Raw genomic sequence first — 17,328 nt, forward strand, 5'->3', positions numbered from 1 at the left:
AAATGAGAACGAGATCAGTAAGAGGGAACAGTTGTGGCGTACTGGGTGTGGAGTAGGACAGAGGGATGAGCTTTATTTCTCACATGTATATCAAAGCATACAGTAGAAGCATGATTTGTGTTAATGACCAATACCGTCCGAGGATGTGCTGGGGACAGCCGGCAAGTATCACCACGCTTCTAGTGCCAACATAGCGTATCCACAACTTACTAACCCTGGTGCTGTAAAGCGATGCGTTAACTACTACATAACCATGCTGGAAAGAAAAATCAGTTGAAAGAGAAAGCATGTGGAGAAGACAGAAACAGGGAGACAGTCAGAGATGCTGTGTGCTGATGATGGGGTGTGGAAAATACACTGAGGCAACCTTCCTCAGGGTGGAGCTCAAATCCTGAATGATTGAAGCACTCCGGTCTGACTTGAACCATTCGGTAACTGAATCAGAATCAAAGTCAAAGCACATTTATTATCGAAGTGTGTATATGTGGCCATATACACATGAACCTGAGATTCATTTTCCTGCAGAGGTAGAGAAATACAATAGAATTATGAAAACTATACATAAAGATTGACAAACAACCAATATGCAAAAAGAAGACAAATTGTGCAAATAAGTAAATAAGTAATACCGAGAACATGAGTTGTAGAGGCTCTGAAAGTGAGTCTGTTGATTGTGGAATCAGTTCAGAGTTGTGACGAGTGAAGTTATCCACGCTGGGTCAGGAACCTAACTGTTCCTGAACCAGGTGTTGTGGGACCTAAGGCTCCTGTACCTCCTTTCTGATGGTAGCAGCGAGAAGAGAGCATGGCCTGGATGGTGGGGCTCCTTGATGATCGACGCTGCCTTCCTGCGATGCTCCTTGCAGACATCAGCATCAGGTTTATTATCACTGACTGTTGTTTAGTTGTAGTAGAACAAGGTAAAGGCATAAAACTATAGTAACTTGCAAAAATAAATTAATAGTGCAAAACAAAATAAATATTAAAGTAGTTTTCAGAGACGCAGGAGATCTTGCAGATGCTGGAAATCCAAAGCAACACAGAATACTGGAGGAACTCAGCAAGTCAGGCTTTGATGCTTCCTTTCCAGTCCCAGTGAAGGGTCTCAGCCTGAAATGTTGACTTTTCATTCCTTTCCACAGACACTGCCTGATCTGCTGTTCCTCCAGTGTTCTCTGTGTTTTGACCAAAGTACTGTTCATGGGTTTATGGACCATTCAGAAAAATGGCAGAGGGAAGAAGCGGTTCCTGAATTGTTGAGTGTGGGTCTTCAGCTTCCTGTACCTCCTCTCTGATGGCAGCGATGCGAAGAGGACGTCTCCTGGGAGGTGGGGGTTCCTTCTTGAGATATCACTCCTTGATGGTGGGGAGGCTAGTGCACGTGATGGCACTGGCTGAGTTTACCACCCTCTGCAGCTTTTTCCGATACAGTGGCCCCTCCATACCGGATCATGATGGAACCAGGTAGAACTCTCTCCAGCAAACAGCTGTAGAAATTTGCTGACATCAAATCTCAAAACTACTAATGAAGTAGAGTGAAATAGGAGAGCTGGCAATGGACCAGGCCAGCAATTACTCACTCTCGTGCTTGTCCTGAGTCCAGGCTGACATGGCGATGGGTGAGGAGAGATTTACACCCACTGGCCCACACCTTTTTACTGCAGTTAAAACTTCAGCTGAACCTTCTTTACCACTGTAAGCATCTGTTCCTGCTGCTCCCTGTTAGTTCCTCTCAGCTACTCTTCCCGTGAGAGGGGTCTCCACATTTCCCCCCCCACCCCCGCTGCCTACAAGCACTGAAAAACTACACATAAAGACTGACAAACTGTGAAAATACAAAAAAAAATACTACTGAGAGCGAGTTGTAAAGTCCTTGGAAGTGTGTCTACAGGTTGAGGAATCAGTTCAGTGTTGTGGTGAGCGTGGGACCTCGGGTTCCTGAACCACCTGCAGTGAGAGGAGAGCATAGTCTGGATGGTAGGGGTGCATGTTGCTTTCTTGTATATGGTGAAGAAGGCTTTTCCTGTGATGGACTGCGCTGTGAAAATCACTTTCTGTTGACTTTCCCATTCCTGGGCATTGGTGTTTCCGCACTAGGCCGTCTGTGGAACGTGGGAGGAAACCCACATGGTCATGGGGAGATCGCACAAACTGGTGGGAACTGAGCCTCAGTCGTCTGATTGCTGGCACTGTAAAGCATCACACTAACCACTGCACTACCCTGCCACCTATTATGTTTGTATGTAACCTACAATGCCTATTCTGCAAACTGTAAGCAGTGTGGCTTTGTACAGAAAATCAAAACCTTGTAGTCTGCACATTCGGTAGTGTAGATTTTAAGGTTTTATTTTTGTGCTGTTTATTTTTTAGCAAGAATAAAATCTGAAAGAGATGGTCAGATTTTTGAGATCCCGATAGGACTTCATGAGTTTAATACAGGGAAGTAGTGCTAAGATCCACCATGATCTCTTTCAAGTTTCCAATACTGAATGTACTGACCACAAATGTAAAGAGAAAAAGGCAGTTTCCATCTTCTACACTGCCATCATAGAGAGCATCCTCACATCAGCCATTACTGTCTGGTTTGGCACAGCACAATCTTCCCACCACTATCTACAAGGAGTCTACACCTCTTGGGGTTTCTCACACTTTCCAAAGATGTACGGGTTAGTAGATGAATTGGTCACGTGGGTGCAATTGGGCAGTGTGGGCTTATTGGGCTGAAGGGCCTGTTACTGTACTGTACAATACACAGGAACTACAGCAATCTGTCAGGTCAGCAGTAAAGATCATTGACTACAGTTACCATCACGGCAGGACTTGTGTGTGTCCAGGGCAAACAAGTGGGCAGGAAAAAAAATCACAACACACCTAGCTAACTGCCTTTTCCTAAAGCTTCTTTCTGAAAAATGCTATAGGACTATTTAAACAAAAACTTCACGTCATCTTAAAAGTTTCTTCCCCAGGCAGTTAATCTGATGAACCATTCTAGTTAGCGCCCCCCCCCCCCCCCACTCCCCTCTGCCTATTATCCTTGTAAATGCACTGCACAGTAAACACTCTCTATAATGCTGTTTACATTGTAAACGCATACTGCTACTTAAGTATTTCCATATCCATATTTTAACTTCTAACTTATATAATTCTTTATTCTTTTGTTGCATGTCTCACTGTGACCAATGCGCCACAATACATTCCTAGTACATGTAAATGTATGTGGCGAAGAAAGTTGATCCTTGAGTTGAAGCGAACACAGTCACGTGGCCCCTTGAAGTGATGCCTCTTTCACTGTTTGAGGGGCTTTGCCACCCAACGCAGCCCCTTCATGTGTAGTGACAGAAGGTGGGTGGGAGAAGACCATGAATGAGCAGTTAGTGGCCATTGAGTGCACATATACTCACAGATAGAGTACACAGCCACTGCTTTTCCTCTTGATGGTTAAAAGATCTAATACTAAAGTTCAAAGGTGATATGTAGGGCTCTTTTTTTTACTCGGAGTGGTGGATGCCTAGAATGCATTTCCGAGTGTGGTGGTGGAGCTCCGTATAATAGAGTGGCTTAAGAAGATCTTAGACAGGCACATGACTGTGCAGAGAACGGAGCGATCTAGACTCGTTTGGGCAGTGGGGATTGTTTTAATTAGAGGTCATTATCTTAATTTGGCACAACACTGTGGGCTGAAGGGTCTGTCCCTGTGCTGTACCGCTCCATGTTTGATGTACTGAAATATTCTACTCTGGCCGATCCACCACATGCTGCTAGGCTAGAGAATTCCAACTGTCCACCACTTTCTGAATGAAGAAATCTCAGTCCTACACAGCTGACACTTTCCTTATCCTGAGACTGGGACCCTGGTGTCAGATTCCCAACTGGGGGAGCATCTTCCCTGTACCTGTCATGACAAAACCCTCGGTGGGTTTAAAATGGTTCGTGAAATTTCCTCCTGCTCCTCCAGTGAAGACAGGTGCCCTGTCAACTTCACCTTGTTCTGTTGTGTCCCCAGGAAAACATTCTTTCTGTAGGTTCCCTCAATCCTCAGAAACCTTTCTCATCCTGATACATTCCCATTAAATTCCAAAAATGGAGCCTCTCCGTGTTCCTGTGGGTCCCAAGGTTCGGTGTGTGATCAGACCCACACCCGGGTACAGAGTAACACCACAGGCAATCACCATCAAAGACCACAGACCCATCCCCAACAGCCTCAACCTTCAACCCCTTGCTCCCTACCACCCACTCCCTCACCCTCATCTCTTGCCACCCTCCCCAACACACTCCCATTCTCCGCAGAGTTCACCCTCACACCCATCATTACCTTATCTCACCTACCTCCCTCCCCCTCACCCCCACCGCCTTCCCCAACAACTTCACCCTTGCACTTCCTCATACCCTCACCCTCATCCTTCCCAGCAACCTCACACTTCCCATCATCTTCCCTCTTCCCAATACCCTCACTCCTCGACCTCATTGCCCTCTCCTCTTCATCACCCTCACATGTCGTTACTACCCCTGAATTGTCCCTGAGCTGGGCCGCATTCTCAGCAGGAACAGGGGTCCCTCAGTAAAGTCATTGTCTCGTCAGTGCCAAAGTCTTCCCAACCTCTGACTTAGTGGCAATGTGGGAAAATGTACCCGGGTGGCTGTTTCCTTGATGTCAACACCCCCATTGAAGGCTTATTCCTCTCCCCTCCTCTCTCTCCATCATAGTAATTGCGTGAGGGATGCACTCTCTGCGTCTGTCTCTGATTTTCTTTCCCTCTCTCTGCCCATCTCTGTCCCTTTCTCTGTGTCTCGCCCTCTCTCTATCTCTCCCCTTTCTCCTTCTGCCTGTCCTCTCTTTCTCTCACACAATCTGTTTTGATCTGTCTTTCTTCCTTTTCTTCCCTCCTTTCCTCTCCCTCCCTCCTCCCCCTTCTCTCTCTCTCTCTCTCACTCACACACACAATCTCTGTTTTGATCTCTGTCTCTCTTCCTTTCCCTGTCTGTCTCTCCCTCTTCTCCCCCCCAACCCCTCCCTCCCCTCCTTGCCCCCCTCCCCTCTCTGACTTTTGAGAGGAACTCTCTCAAAGTCCACAGGGGATTCTCCATTTCTCTCTCTGGGACAAGTAAACAATACTGTCTCTCACAGAAAACTGCCTTAACAGTGTTTCTTTTTCCCTCCCTCCCTCTCTCCCTTTTCTCTCCCCTCTCTCTCTCTCTCTCTCTCTCTCTCCCTTTTCCCCCTCTCTCTCCCTTTCCCCTTCTCTCCCTCTTCCCTCTTCTTTCTCCCTCTCTCCCTCTTCCCCCTCTTTCTCCCTCTCTCTCCTCTTCTCTCTCTCACACTCACTCTTAATCTGTCTCCCTCTCATTCTGCCTTTCTGTTTCCCTTTGCCTCTTACTCTCACACTTTCCTTCTTTCTGTCTCGCCCCTTTTCCCGTGCCCCCTCCCCATCTCTCTGACTTCTGAAGATCTCCCCCTTAATCCACAGGGAATTCTACATTTCTCTCTCTGTGACACTGTAAATGACATTCTCCCCGAGAGAAAACTGCCTTGACAATCTCTTTCTCTCACTCTCTCTCATCTCTCTAATTCCCCTTCTCATGCACGCTCTCCCTCTCTCAGAAACTCATTTGATTGCTCTCTGTCTCTCTTTTCATATTCTCTCTCCCTCTCTCTCTCTCTCTCTCTCTCCGTCTAAGCCCTTCTCCGACCCCCTCCCCCTCTCTCCCTGACTTGTGAGAGGAACTCTCTCTCAGTCCACAGGGATCCTCCAGTTCTCTCTGAGACACTGTAAACGACATTCTCTCTAAGAGAAAACCGTCTGGGCAATCTCAATCTTTCCCCCACACACTCTCTTTTGGTCTCTTGTCTGTCACCCTCTCTCTCTCTGCCTTTCCCTGTCTCTTTCCCTCTCCCTGTCACATCGTCTTTCTTCCTCTCTCACTCTGTCTTTCCCCTTCTCCCTCGCACCCCCCTTTGACTCTTGTGAGGAATCCACAGGGGATTATCCATTTCTCTGTCAGACTCACTGTAAATCCCCCTCCCTCTACCAGAAACTGTCTTGACGGTCTCACTCTCTTTCAACCCCCTCTGCTCTGTCACACACTCTCTTCCTCTCTGTCTGTCTCTCTCTCTCTCCCTCTCTCACTTTCTCTCTGTCTCTCTCCCATTCTCTCTCTTTGTCTCTGTCGGTCTGTCTGTCTGTCTCTCTCTCTCTCTCTCTGGCTGTCTCCCTCTTCCCGAGTGTGGGGTGACTGTACCCTTGTGCTGGGAAGTCTGTGGGAGCAGAGCAGAATCCCGAGACCCGCCCTCTTCCGATGTCAGTCTCTAGAGGGTGGGATTGAGTTTCCAAACCTGCACTCTCACACAGCAGCTCCCACACAAACTCCGAATCAGTCACCTCTGCAGCTCGGTCCCTCCTGCAGCCACCGCGAGGGGAGAGAGGGAAGGGGTGCGGGTGTGAGCAAGGCTGCACCAAATGCGCCACGCTGCGCTGTTGTGACCGGCTGGCCTCTCCGCATCCCCAGCTAGATCCGAGCCCGGGATTCCAGGTCGCCGGTGCTGCCCCACCATGTGCCGTCACTGGGAGTGGTTGTTCTGCGCAGCAGTCCTGGCGGAGGTGCGGGCCGGCGAGGGGTCGCAATTCAAGGCTGCGCGGCTGCACCGCTGGTCGACGGCCGGACTGGGATACCTGCGGGGCTCCCTGTGCCGGAGGGCCTCCTTCCTGTCAGAGGCGGAGTGCCGTCGCCTGGCTGAGGTGCCGCAGACAGAGGTGGCGGTGTACGCGGCGGAACCCCGGGCTGGTGAGAAGCTGCTGACCGTCCTGCCAGACTCCGGCCTTAGCCTGGGGACAGCCCACGATGCTGTCCTCACCCTGGACCCCAGCCCTGAGCTCAGCTTCGGACACCCCCTCACTGTCTTCTTTGTCGACTTCAGTGTGAACGAGCGGCGTTGTGGGGCACGCGATGGACTTTACTTAGGTAAGGACAGCAGCGCGTCCTCCCGTACCAGCCCTTCCTTCCCACAAATACCAGTCTCCCCCCCCCCCCATCGTCAGTGTCAGCCAACCCCTCCCCACCCGAACTGTACAATTCTCACCTCATTCCATCTCTCTGTCGCCGTCCTGCCCTGACGATCCTCATATTTCATCATGCTGAATGGTCTATTCAACTCGTGTTTTCCCTCTTACCTACACACTGGTAGGTTAACGTACAATTAACCCACAGTCCACACTTTACTTTTGTTCTTATCATGTTTTTCTCTTGTAAAAGTTGTGTATGATGTATGTTTAGAACATAGAAAAGTTCAGCAGAGTACAGGCCCTTCAACCCGCAATGTTGCTTCGTTCTTTTAACCTACTCCAAGATCAATCTAACCCTTCCCTCCTACATTACTCTCAATATTTTCTATCATCCATGTCCCTACCTAAGTGTTTTAAAAATGTCCCTAATGTATCTGCCACCCCGATAGGGTGTTCCACACGCACCACTCTCTGTGCAAATGAAACTTACCTCTGACGTCCCCCATGGTTCCCTCAAATCACCTTAAAATGATGCCCCCTGGTATTAGCCATTTCTGCCCTGGGGGAAAGTCCCTGCCATCCACTCAGTCTATGCCTCTTATCATCTTGTACACCTCTGTCAGTCTGTTTAGTTTCCATTTCTGCTGCGAATTTCTCTGTGCCTGTGAAGCTAAGCTTTTCATTCCAGCTCTGCACAGATGGACTTGAGCAGCTGACAGATTCTCCTGACCTTCCCCACACCCCAGGGCTAATTTAGAGTGACCAGTTAACCCATCGTCTTTGGAGTGCAGGAGGAAACCGGAAGTGTTGCTCAGGTCACCTTTGGAGTATTGTGAGCAACTTCGTGCCTCATCTAAGAAAGGATGAGCTGGAGGGTCACAAGAATGAAAGGGGAGGCGTTTCCTTAGCCAGATCTTGGTGACTCTGTGGATTCATTGCCACGGACATCTGTGGAGGCCAAATCATTGGGTATATTTAAAGTGATACATTCTTGATCAGTCTGGGCAGTAAATTTTACGGGGAGAAAGCAGGAGAATGGGATTAAAAGGGATGATAAATCAATGTTCAAAGTACGTTTAATATCAAAGTATGTATACTATATACAACCTTGAGGTTTATCTTCTTGCAGACACATTAGAATCCAGACCTGATACAATGGCAGGGCAGACTCGACGGGCCAGATGGCCTAATTCTTCTCCTTTGCCCGATGGTCTAAACCCACACATGGTCACAGGGAGAACATGCAAACTCCACACACACACAGTGTTGGTGATGGGATTGAATCCGGATCTCTAGAGCTGTGACACAGAAGCACTTGGGTCTGTGCTGGGACTTCTAGGCAGGGATTCCTTCAGTAAAGCTCTCCAGCTCTCTCCCTGTACAATACTCGTGCAATGTCTCTTTGCCCAAGGCTTCAAACATTTGTCTCAGTAACCAGGTTTGAAATGTGTGTCAAACAACATCTCCAGGATAATTACCTTGGGACGTTTTACTGTAATTTGGTAAATTGGTTTATTATTGTCACATGTACCATGATACAGTGAAAAGCTTGTCTTGCATCCTGTTCATACAGATCAGATCGTTACACACTGCATTGAGGGAGGACAAGGTGAAACAGTGACAATGCAGAATAAAGTGTAACAGCTACAGGGAAAGTGCAGTGCTGCTGATAGACAGTAAGGAGCGAGATTGTAACAAGATAAATTGTGAGTTCAAGAGTCCATCTTATCGTTCTGGAGAACCATTCAGTAGTGCCGTAACCGCAGTCCTTGAGTCTGGCTTTCAAGCTTTTGTGTCTTCTGTCCAACAGGCGATGGGGGGAGAGAGTGTCTAGTTTTAAGGTTGCCACATAAATACAAGTTATTGTTGAATGGTCTTTGCTGTGATTTAGATTCAGATTTATTTATCAGATGGACATGGAAACGTACAGTGAAATGCGTTGTTTGAGTTAACAGCCAACACAAGCTAAGGATGTACTGGTGGGGCGGCTGGCAAGAGTCGCCACACGTTCCAGTGCCAACATGTCCGCCATGTTGGAAGACTTATGGTTAGAGATTAACCAGTAACCAGTGGGGTTTGGTGGAAAGGACCTAAAAGAGGGCAACAGATAAATGTCATAAAGCACCAAAACAGGCCCTTCAGCCCATCTAGTCCATGTCAATTTATTCTGCCTAGTCCCATCATCCTCCATACCCATCATTGTAGCTATACAAGTTTCTTTTGAATGTTGAAATCGAACCCACACCCACCATTTTCACTGGCCGATTGTTCCACAATCTCACTATTCCCAGAGTGTAAACTTCCCCTTTCTGTTCCCCTTAAACATTTCACCTTTCACCCTTAACACATGACCTCTAATTCTAGTCTCACCTAACCTCAGTGAAAAAGGCCTGCTTGCATTTACCTTATTGATACCCCTATAATTTTGTATACCTCTATCAAATCTCTCATTCTCCTGTGTTCCAGGGAATAAAGTTCTATACCTCTCATAACTTTGTAAACCTCCAAAAGCAATGTTTAAAAATAAATGTCCAAGAGCCATAAGTACAGTGATGGGTGTATATGGAGAGAGTGAGAACAGAGAATTCCGATTACGTTCTGGTGGAAGGGAGGATGGGAAGTGTCAGGACACACAATGGCTTGGCAGATAGAGAGGCTGGCTCACAGTTGCAGACCTTGGCACTGTGGTGTTTGTATGTTCTTCCCGTTTCCCACGGGTGCTCAGGATTTCCCCCTCATTCCATCGAGATGGAGGCTGATGGGTTAATTAGCGGCTATGAGTTGCCCGTGGTGTGTAGCTGAGGGGTTGAGGAATCAAATAGGGGGAGTGTGGAGGGGGGAGGATGTTGACAAGGCTGTGAGAGAAAATCTAGAAATTTTAGAGAGAGTGCAGAGATTTACCAGGGGTGCTGCCTGGATTGGAGAGCATGTCTTATGAGGATAGGTTGAGCAAGCAGGCCTTCTCTCTTTGAGCGAAGAAGAATGAGAGGTGACTAGATAGAGGAATACAAGATGATAAGAGGCATGCTTTGAGTGGACAGCCAGAGACCTTTTCCCAGGGTGGAAATGAGTATAAGTTTAAAGAGGTCAAAGGAAAATATAGTGGGCTTGCCCTAGGTAGGATTTTTTACACAGAGAGTGGTGGGTGTGTGGTACGTGCTGCTGGGTGTGGTGGTAGCGACAGATACATTAAGGACATTTAAGGGACTCTTGGATAGGCACATGGATGAAAAGAAATGGAGGGCTACGTGGGAGGGAAGGGTTAGATTGATCTTAGAGTAGGTTAAAAGGTTTGCACAACTTCGTGGACCGACTGGCCTGTAATGTGCTGTTCAATGTTCTGAGGTGAGTGTGGGACGAGGGAGGAGATGATGGTATTGCATGCTGGGAGGCAGCCTGGGCTGAATGGCCTCATGTGCTGTAGTAAGTAGGATGTGAGAGTACCCATGGGTGGGGTCAAGGGGCCTGCTAGTTGCTTTTCCACTCCTGCCTGGGATACGCTTATTGATACTGTATCTGTGAGCCAAGTGCTGTGTACCCAAAGACCAGAGTGAATCTCCTCCTGCCAGTTCCAGCAGACGGGCTCCAGGACAGAGAGTTTGGGAAAGAGATGCTTTCTGAGTCGAGGAAGGCAGGTTCCGGTGTGTTCTCTTTGGCCACTGTTTCCATTGGATAGGCTGCTGGTGAGCTGGGCGTCTACGGGTCACCGGGGAGCAGCGATGGTGGGAAATGAACACAGGTCGCTGGCACTGTGAAGTGTTACACTAATCATTACACTACCATGCTGCCTCAGAGTAACACACAAAGTGCTGGAGGAACTTAGCAAGTCAGGAACATCTATGGAGGAGAATGAACAGATGACCGAGACCTTTCATCGGGATTCATAAAGGTCTCGGCCCGAAACATTGACTGTTTATTCCTCTCCACAGATGCAGCATTACTTATTTATTTATTATTACTACTTGCATAATTTGTTTTCCTTTGCACATTGGTTGTTTGTGTGTAGTTTCCCATTGATTCTATTGTATTTCTTTGTTCTACTGTGAAAGCCTGCAGGAAAATGAATCTCAGGGTCATGTATAGTGACATACTGCATGTATTTTGATAATAAATTTACTCTGAACTCGGGATCAGAATAGATGTCGTTGACATATGTTGTGAAATTTGTTGTTTTGTGGCAGTGCATGACATAAAAAGTTAGAATATATTAAAAAACTACCCAACCAGTGCAAAAAGAGAGCACAAAGTTGAGGCAGTGTTCATGGACCATTCAGAAATCTGATGGCGGAGGGGGAGAAGCTATTCCTGAAACATTGAGTGTGTCTCTTCAGGCTCCTGTACCTCCTCCCTGATAGCAGAAATGAGAAGAGGGCATGTCGTAGGTGGTGAGGGTCCTGCCTTCTGCCTTTGTGGTGGGAAGGGTTGTGCCCATGATGGGGCCTGAGTCTATAACCCTCTGCAGCTTTTCCCCATCAGAGTTGGAACGGGAACTCTGCCTGAGCTGCAGTGCAGAGGGAAATCCTCACACATTCAGTCAGTATGTTGACGGAGGGCGGAAGCTTTGTAGCTGCAGAGGCCTCTGACTAAGAGTTGCCCCTCTTTGCTTGGCACAGATACAGGACAGGATGTTTCCATCGGTCACCACACCTCCTCCAGCCACCTACTGAGCCTCTGTGTGAGTGAGCATCGAAGCAGGTTCTGGGGAGCCTGTTTAAAGTGTACGTGTGTTGGGGTGTGTACCTCTGCATACAGTACACCTTTATGTCTGGTTCCATGAAGCCTCGTGCCATTTGGTCCTATGATACAACAGTACAACACAGGAGCAGGCCCTTCGGCCCACAGTGATGTGCTGAATCAATCACATGGCTAACTAAACTAACCTCTTCTGGCTATCAGTACAGTTTAGAATTGATTTTAACGTTCTCCTGTTTGTTTATAAAGCCCTAAATGGGCTGGCCCCCTCCTATATCGCAGACCTTCTAACACCTTATTCTACTCCCAGGTCCCTCAGGTCGGCTGACTTGGGGCTCCTGGCTGTCCCGCGATCTAACTTTAAGCTCAGGGGTGACTGCGCCTTTGCTGTTGCAAGCCCCCAGACTGTGGAACAGCATTCCCCTCCCTATCAGATCTGCCCCCTCCATCGACTCTTTTAAGTCCAGGCTCAAAACTTACTTTTATTCACTAACATTTGAATCCTCCTGACTTGGCTGATTTTTGGCTTGTGCCTAGGCCCTTGTGTTGTTTCTTTTGTGCCTATAAGCTGTTTGTCTGGTTGGTTATGTCTGTGTTTCTTGTATTTATGATTTTAGCTATCTGCTCTGATCTGTACAGCACTTTGGTCAACATGGGTTGTTATTACGTACAAAAGCTGGATGAACTCAGCAGGTCAGGCAGCATCCGTTGAAATGAGCAGGTCTCAGCCCGAAACGTTCATCTGAGGACCTGCTGAGTTCATCCAGCTTTTGTACGTGTTGATTTGACCACAGCATCTGCAGTGTACTTTGTGTTTGGGTTGTTATTAAATGTGCTATATAAATAAATTTGACTTGACTTCTGCCTACACAATGTCCATATCCTTCCATATTCCTCACATTCATGTTCCTGTCTAAACATCTTTAAAAAGTCCCTAATGTTTCTGCCTCTACCAGTACCCCAGGCAGAGCATTCCAGGCAACCACCACTCTCTGTGTAAAAACACTTGCCCTTCACATCTCCTTTGAAATTAACCCCCCCCCCCCACCCCAATGATTTTAACCATTGGTGCTAGGAATCGATTCAGATTCAGATTTGTTTATCATATGTACAATTAAATACGTTGTTTTCATTAATGACCAACACACCTTATGAAATGTGCTGGGGGCAATCCCACATTCCTACGCCAACATAGCATGCCCACAATATTCAGCAGAACAACAATAAAATGCAATAACAATGGCACAGCAAACCCTGTTCCTCCCTCCCACCCTCTCTCTCTCTCTCTCTCTCTCTCTCTCTCTCTCTCTCTCTCTCTCTCACACACACACACACACACACACACACACACACACACACACACACACACACACACACACACACACACACACACACACACACACACACACAGTCCTCCAACCACAGGACAAACCATCACTGAGCCTCTGCCTCCAACCTCCTGACCCTGGTCCGGGTCTCCGAATCGCACTCTCCACTTTCACATTTCTGCCCCTCCACCATCAGATTTCTGAATGGTCCATGAGCACGGCATCAATATTTGTCTCAGGCTCCATTTACTAGTTCTGTTTTGTTACTGCACTCTGCCACTCCCGCAAAGCAACAAATTTCACCACGTACGTCAGAGATGATAAACCTGATTCTGATCAAGATTATTGTCACTTGAGTGTATAACTCAAAATGCTTGTAGTGAGTGCACAGCACAGGTAAACAGTAAACAGCTCGCTGTTCGAGTGACAAGACCTAAGTGGTGACAGGATTTTCATTAGTCTCTCAGGCTGAGGGAAGAAGCTGTTACCCAGTCTGGCAGTCCCAGTCCTGATGCTCCTGTACCTCCTTCCTGACAGTAGAGGGTCAAAGAGATTGTTGGGGGGGGGGGGTTAATGATCCTCAACAAAAATTCAAGCTCTTCATATACAACGCTCCTGGTAAATGTCACAAATAGGGGAGGGAGACCCCGGCGATTTTTACTACCCTCTGTAGGGTCTTGCAGTCTGATACCTTAGAGTTCCCATACCACACAATGATACAGACAGACAGGACACACTTGGTGCTGCTCCTGTAGAAAGGGTGTGGGGAGCCTTGCACGCCTCAATCTCCTCTTTCCTGGTCCTGGTTAAATGTATTGATTAATGTTGTATCTAGTTAGTTGCTAGAAGTCGTTTTGGTCTTTTCTCTGTACTGTTTGATTGTCATAGGATCATAGATCAGGGGAACAGGCCCCTCGGCCCAACACGTTCATACCAGCCAAGATTCCCGATGATGCTAGCCCCATTTGCACAGTAGCACAGCAGTTAACGTAACACTTTACTGTGCCAACTGTGAGATCGGGATTCAATTCTACTGCCGTCTGTAAGGAGTTTGTACGTTCTCCCTGTGATCGCGTGGGTTTCCTCCTGGTGCTCCAGTTTCCTCCCACATTCCGAAGACGTACGGGTTGGAAAGTCGTGGCACAATGTGGGGCAACGTTGGACTGTGCTGGTTGTTCACCGAATGTTTCAATGAGCATGTGACAAAAAAAGCTCATCTTTAATCTTTTAATCTTTAACCTGTCCAAATATCTTTTAAATGTTGTTAAATTGCCTGCCTCAACCACTTCCTCTGCAGCTCACTCGTTATACTGACCACCCTCTGGATGGGAAACCTGCCCCCCAGGTTCCGATTAAATCTTTCCTCTCTCACCTTAAAATTGTACCCTCTAGTTGTAGATTGCACAACCCTGGGAAACTCTAGTCATGATTACATGGTTGTAGAACATTGAACACTACAGCACAGTACAGTACAGTGTCTTTGGCCCACAATGTTGTACCGACCTTTTAACCAACTCCAAGATCAATGTAACTCTTCCCTCCCCCATAGCCCTCCATTTTTTTCTCAACCATGTAACTCTTACATCTAAGATTCTCTTTAATGTATCTGCCTTTGCCCCCACCCCTAGCAGGGCGTTCCACATACCCACTGCTCTGTGTTTAAAATACCTACCTCTGACATGCCCCCTATACTTTCCTCCAGTCACCTTAAAATTATGCCCCTTCACATTAGCCAATTCCGCCCTAGGAAAAAGTCTCTGACTATCCACTCTGTTTATGCCTCTTATCATCTTGTACACCTCTATCAAGTCACCTCTCATCCTCCTCCACTCCAAAGGGAAAGGCCTTAGCTCACTCCACCTATCCTGTTAGGCTACATCTGTTTTCCGGCATCTGAATGAATCTGAGTTGGAACCGAGAAGATGAGCCACAATAACAGCTTTATCAAATTTTTTTGCAAGTTCCCTGGACTTCAGGTGCTGGCAACACACACAAAGTGCTGGGGGAGCTCTGCAGGTCAGGCAGCGTCTATGGAGTCGACGTTTCAGGCCGAGACCCTTCATCAGTGCTGAAAGGAAGGGGGAAGGAGCCAGAATAAGGAGGTGGGGGAGGGGAAGGAGTACAAGCTAGAAGGTGATTGGTGAAACCAGGTGAGTGGGGGGGGGGGGGAATGAAGTGAGAAACAGAGAGGTGATTGGTGGAAACGGAAAAGGGCTGGAGAAGAAGGAATCTGATAGGAGAGGGGAATGGACCGTGGGAGAAAGGGAAGGAGGAGGGGCACTAGACAGAGGTATTATACAGTTGAGGAAAAGAAGTACGAGGGAGTCCAGAGCGGGGAAATTGAAAAAGCAGGAAGGGGGAGGGAAAGAAATTACTGGAATTTGGAGAAATCAATGTTCATGCCATCAGGTTGGAAGCTACCTAGACAGAGTATGAGGTGTTGCTCCTCCAACCTGAGAGCGACCTCATCATGGCAGTAGGGGAAGCCGTGGACTGACATGTCGGAATGGGAATGGAGAATTTAAATGGTTGGTCACTGGAAAATCCTGCTTTTTTGTGAATGTAGCAAAGGCGATCGACAAAGCAGTCCCCCAATCTATGTCAGATAGAGGAGGCCACGTTGGGAGCATCGGAAACAGTGGATGACCCCATCAGATCTGCCTCACCCGGAAGGACTGTTTGGGGCCCTGCATGGAGGTGAAAGGGCAGGTGTAGCATTTCTTCCACTTGAAGATAGGATAGATGGTAACTTTTTCACCCCGGTAGGTGTATTAAAAACAAGGGAAGAGGTTTAAACTATGTAGGAGGAAGCCATTATAACCTGAGGGGTAGGATTTTTTACACAAAGAGTGGATGTTGCCAGGACTTCAGGGACTGAATTACAGGGAGAGGTGCCTACCCAAAGATCTCTTAAAAAGCCTGTAACATTTCTGCCTCCACCACCACTCCCGCAGCACGTTCCGGGCACTCACAACTCTCTGCATGAAAAAAAAACTTGTCCCTCACATCTTCTTTGAAATGACCCCCTCTCACCTTAAACACATGCTCTCTGGTAATAGACATTTCGACTCTGTCTACTCTGAACCTCTATCAGATATCCACCGCTCCAGAGAAAATAACCCAGGTTTGTCCAACCTCTCATGCCCTCTAAACCAGGCAGCCTCTCCAAAGCCTCGACACCCTTCCTATAATGGGGAGACCAGAACTGCACTCAATACTCCAAATGCGGCCTAACTAGAGTTTTATAAAGCTGCAACCTGACTTCCTGACTTTGACCTCATTGCCTGAATAATAAAGGCAAACATACATATGCCTTCTTAACCAACTACCATGTCTTCCGGTGAAGGCCAAGGTAATCTGTGGCTGCAGTGCAGTGAGCGGCAAAAGTCAATATGAGATATAGGAACAAAATAAATAAGTACCCTCCCTAACGACTGTGTCCTGTTGCCCAGGTAACCACGAGTGCATGACACTAGCCCTGAAGAGCCGCTGTGAGAACTTGCTGAAGAGAAGGAGTGGCCGCGCTGAGCGGCAGAACACCACGGAGCGAGCGAGGAGGAGGCTGAGGGGCCGAGTGGCCGGCAGTCGCCGGAAGAGAGAGGCAGGCAGCTCTGGGCCCCGGTCCCGCAGGGAAGAGCGCCTTGAGGGTCTGTGTGAAATACATTTTGTGCCATTGGTGGTGGGACAGAAGGACGAAAACAAAGAGCAGAGACTCCGCTGTGTAGGTTGGTGTCGACAAGCCCTCAGACCGTGGCCACAATGAGCGCTCAATTCCAGTGAAAGCACCGCTTAACTTAAAACTCTTTTTACATCGCATGTCACATTCACAGGGCAGGGATAGCTCTACACTGTCCCATCACACACTCCCAGGGTCAGACACAGAGTGAAGCTCCCTCCACACTGTCCCATCACACACTCCCAGGGTCAGACACAGAATGAAACTCCCTCTACACTGTCCCATCACACACTCCCAGGGTCAGACACAGAGTGAAGCTCCCTCTACACTGTCTCATCACACACTCCCAGGGTCAGACACAGCATGGAGCTCCCTCCACACTGTCTCATCACACACTCCCAGGGTCAGACACAGCGTGGAGCTCCCTCTACACTGTCCCATCACACACTCCCAGGGTCAGACACAGCGTGGAGCTCCCTCTACACTGTCCCATCACACACTCCCAGGGTCAGACACAGCGTGGAGCTCCCTCTACACTGTCCCATCACACACTCCCAGGGTCAGACACAGAGTGAAACTCCCTCTACACTGTCCCATCACACACTCTCAGGGTCAGACACAGAGTGAAGCTCCC

At 48.0% G+C, this 17,328-nt stretch overlaps 1 protein-coding gene across 2 annotated transcripts in view; it reads left to right on the forward strand.

Annotated features, from left to right (window-relative positions):
* The first annotated feature begins 5,055 nt into the window (after positions 1-5,055).
* The window catches only part of LOC140728085 (uncharacterized), a 28,502-nt gene continuing 16,229 nt past the window's right edge, over positions 5,056-17,328 (forward strand). For both annotated transcript variants that reach the window (XM_073046272.1, XM_073046273.1), the window contains exons 1-2: positions 5,056-6,957; positions 16,471-16,743. In XM_073046272.1, coding sequence (XP_072902373.1) covers positions 6,549-6,957; positions 16,471-16,743 — 682 coding nt within the window. In that variant the 5' untranslated portion in view covers positions 5,056-6,548. The remainder of the gene's footprint in view (positions 6,958-16,470; positions 16,744-17,328) is intronic.

Source organism: Hemitrygon akajei, chromosome 5 (assembly GCF_048418815.1).
Source record: "Hemitrygon akajei chromosome 5, sHemAka1.3, whole genome shotgun sequence".
NCBI lineage: Eukaryota > Metazoa > Chordata > Chondrichthyes > Myliobatiformes > Dasyatidae > Hemitrygon > Hemitrygon akajei.